Source organism: Quercus suber, unplaced genomic scaffold, assembly GCF_002906115.3.
Source record: "Quercus suber isolate HL8 unplaced genomic scaffold, Cork oak 2.0 scaffold_5, whole genome shotgun sequence".
In the NCBI taxonomy this organism is placed as follows: Eukaryota; Viridiplantae; Streptophyta; class Magnoliopsida; order Fagales; family Fagaceae; genus Quercus; species Quercus suber.
Genome location: NW_027069471.1, coordinates 416,960 through 420,645, shown reverse-complemented (window position 1 = coordinate 420,645; position 3,686 = coordinate 416,960). Strand labels below are relative to the sequence as shown.

The 3,686-nt window shown below is 36.1% G+C and overlaps 1 protein-coding gene across 1 annotated transcript; it reads left to right on the top strand.

The window, feature by feature from the left end:
* Positions 1 to 308: 308 nt before the first annotated feature.
* On the top strand, positions 309 to 3,023 carry LOC112027319 (L-type lectin-domain containing receptor kinase IX.1). The gene has a single exon (XM_024059998.2). The coding sequence runs from the start codon at positions 790 to 792 to the stop codon at positions 2,833 to 2,835; it is 2,046 nt and encodes a 681-aa protein (XP_023915766.2). The 5' UTR covers positions 309 to 789; the 3' UTR covers positions 2,836 to 3,023.
* The last annotated feature ends 663 nt before the right edge of the window (positions 3,024 to 3,686 follow it).

The following is a 3,686-nucleotide window of genomic DNA, read 5'->3' as shown; positions in this document are numbered from 1 at the left end:
TTTAGTATCTAAAAATCTAATTTTATGTCCTTTAAGTATTGCTTTACAACCTTTAAGTATTGTTTTACAATACTCTTAACATCAAAATTTCAATTTTTTTACTATTTTATTTAAATATTCTTTATTTTTCATTTTTTATTCTCTCTCTCTCTCTCTCTCTCTCTCTCTCTCTCAGTAGAAAAAAAAACATTAAAAAATTATAACATCTTGCTACAGTGCACTCTAATAAATGAGAGCTTACTATAGCAAGATGTCAAATTTTTTAACATTAGTATCTTTGTAGGAGCAAGTTTTTGTGGTTATAATGATAAAATGTGTTATAAATGCTAAAAATAACATTTTTAGCATTTATAAATGCTCTGACATTGCATAGAAAGGAGAGACATATATGCAATAGAGATTGAGAAAATTCAAGCCAACCTTGTAGAATACTAACCTGTAAATTTCTGCTTTTTCTAGAAGGCCATAAAACTTAAAAGCTCTTGGCTACTAGGCTACGGGAAACTTTTTTTTTTTTTTTTAGAAAGCGCTTTAAGCTCTAAAGCTTTTTTCCGGTTGTGCGTAAATGATGGTCCACAAGACTCGTCTTCTACTTCATATGTTATACAGATGAATTAGCATTCGAAAAAATTAGAATATGAAAATGTTGACTTTACTTTTTATTCTTTTTTCCTTCTTTGACTAGAAACGTTGATTTACTTTGCTCTTATAAGACTTATACTTATTTTCACTTTGATTTATAACACCACTGCAATATCTCAATCCAAACCACATCTCAAAAATCCATTAATGGATGTTAACAACCTCAAAGCCAAAGTTTCAATCATGGCTATTTACACCCTCACGATCAAACATTTCCGATTTCCACATTTTTTCGTCTTCTTTTCTCTATTTATGATCACCAATTTCTTCTCTGTACTAACCCCAATTACATTTACAAGTGCTTTATCCTTCAACTTCCCTAGTTTTACCTCTCAAGACCTTAACATATCATATGAGAACGCTTTCGCTGATGAAGACCAAGTAATCCAACTCACAGGCAGCAAGCTGAAAGCAGGGTTGGCCGGTCGAGCCACTTATTTCAGACCCATGCACCTGTGGGACAAGGCCTCCAGAAACCTCACAGATTTCGCTACCCATTTTTCCTTTGTCATTGATTCGCAGAATCAACCTGAACATGCAGATGGGTTGACCTTCTTCCTCGCACCTAACGGTTCCAAAATTTCGGCGCTTACCAATGGTAGCAACATTGGTCTCTATAACCCAGCGTTAAGTTCACGGGAAAATTGTTTTGTTGCAGTGGAATTTGATATCTGCAGTAATCCTGAATGGGATGATCCGCCTGGAGAACATGTAGGTATTGATATCAACTCCATGACATCTGTTGCTAATGTGTCATGGTTGAGTAACGTTACTGAAAGAAATGAAGCTTGGATTAGTTACAATTCTAGTTCACAAAATTTGAGTGTTGTCTTTACTGTTTCTAGAAACAATGATACTGTTTTGCAATCGCTTTCTCATATTGTTGATTTGAGAGATTACCTACCTGAATGGGTTACTTTTGGATTCTCAGCAGCAACCGGCAAATTTTATGCGATACATACTATTTATTCTTGGGAATTTAATTCAAGTTTGGAAATTGATAATAACAATGCCAACCCAAAAGGTCCCAGTCTAGCCCTCTCCCCTAAGAAAAAGAACATGTCCATGTTAGTTGTGGGGTTCATTGCTGGTGGATTTATTTTGGTCGGTGGGTTGGCCATGGTTCTGTTTGCCTTGTGGAAGAGGAATCGGAAGGATAACAAAGATGATCGTGCCCTTGATGAAGAGTTTAAAAGGGGAATAGGACCAAGGAGGTTTTCATATGATGAATTGGCTCGTGCAACAAATGATTTCAATGACAAAGAAAAGCTAGGCCAAGGAGGATTTGGTGGGGTCTACAGGGGATTTTTAAGGGACTTAAACTCCATTGTTGCTGTTAAAAGGGTATCAAAAGGGTCTAGACAAGGAATAAGGGAGTATGCATCAGAAGTAAAAATTATCAGTCAATTAAGACATAAGAATTTGGTGCAACTCATTGGATGGTGCCATGAAAGAAGTAGAGGACAACTATTACTTGTCTATGATTTCATGCCCAATGGAAGCTTAGATTCACATCTTTTTAGAGAAGATACCTTACTGATGTGGGAAGTGAGGTACAAAATTGTACAAGGCTTGGCTTCAGCCTTGCTTTACTTGCATGAAGGATGGGAATGTTGTGTGTTGCATAGAGATATAAAATCAAGCAATATTATGCTTGATTCAAATTTCAATGCCAAACTTGGGGATTTTGGCTTAGCTAGGCTTGTGGACCATGCTAGGGGATCAAGAACTACTAATTTGGTGGGTACTAAGGGTTATATAGACCCAAGATGTGTCACAACCCGAAGGGCAAGTAAAGAGTCAGATATTTATAGTTTTGGAATTGTTGCATTGGAGTTAGCCTGTGGAAGAAAACCAGTTATCAACGAGGCCCCAGAAGATCAAGTAGTCATGTTGGATTGGGTTCGAGAGCTCCATGGAAGAGAACTACTTCTTAATGCAGCTGATCAAAGGTTGGGTGGACATTTTGATGAACAACAAATGAAGTGTTTGTTGAATGTAGGGCTTTGGTGTGCTCACTTTGAATATGATCGTAGGCCTTCAATAAGGGAAGTAATTCAAGTGCTCAATTTTGAAGCTCCGTTGCCTCTTCTTCAATTAGATACCCCCAGGTCATCACATCATACTCCAACAATGAATAAAGCTGTAGCTTTGCTTTCAACCTCCAATGGTGCTACTGATTCTACAGGATGACAACACCAATTCCTCATAGATTAAAGCACACTTTGCTGCTTATCCACCTACATTGCTTTTGTTGTTAGAAGTTAAACTTGTTTTAATTGAAATTTTATTTAAAGTAAGAGTGTTATATGTTGAATGAGTGTGGAATAAATGTAAGGTGTTTATTTTAAATTGTGTAATAATAAATGAAATTGATTTTAGAGTTATTTGATATAATATATATATATATATATATACTCATGCATTGCACATGACTTATGAAACCACACTTGAAAAGGCTTGTGGACCATGTTAAGGCTAGTAAGGAATCATATGTCTACTTTTGGAATTGCTGCATTGGAGTTACCTGTGGAAGAAAGCCAACCAACCATGTGACCCCAAAAGGTTAGGTAGTCATGTTGAACTGGGTTAAGGAGCTCCATGAAAGGGGAGAGGTTCTTAATGCAACTGACCAAAGGTTGGGTGGACATATTAATGAGCAACAAATGAAGTGCTTGTTAATTGTTGGGCTTTGGTGTGCTCACTTTAAATGCGATCGTAGACCTTCAATAAGAGAAGCAATTCAAGTGCTCAATTTTGAAGTTCCATTGCCACTTCTCCAATTAGATACTCACATTTCAACAATGAATGAAGCTACATCTTCGCTTTCAAACTCCAATTAGTGGTGGCTCCACTTATATGTGGGGTGACGACGCTCACTTGCCAAAAGGTTTTTTTTATACTTACAAAAAAACTATTATATACTATATTAACTTATTTTGACCACCCTAATAAAAATGTTAAATAACATGACCTGAGAATCACAAAAATTTGAATTCAACAAAAATAATAATAATTTTACATCCACACTATTTTCACAATAA

Bases quoted from the DNA above. Each gene is read 5' to 3' on its own strand.
- LOC112027319 (XM_024059998.2), top strand. From the start codon at position 790: ATGGATGTTAACAACCTCAAAGCCAAAGTTTCAATCATGGCTATTTAC.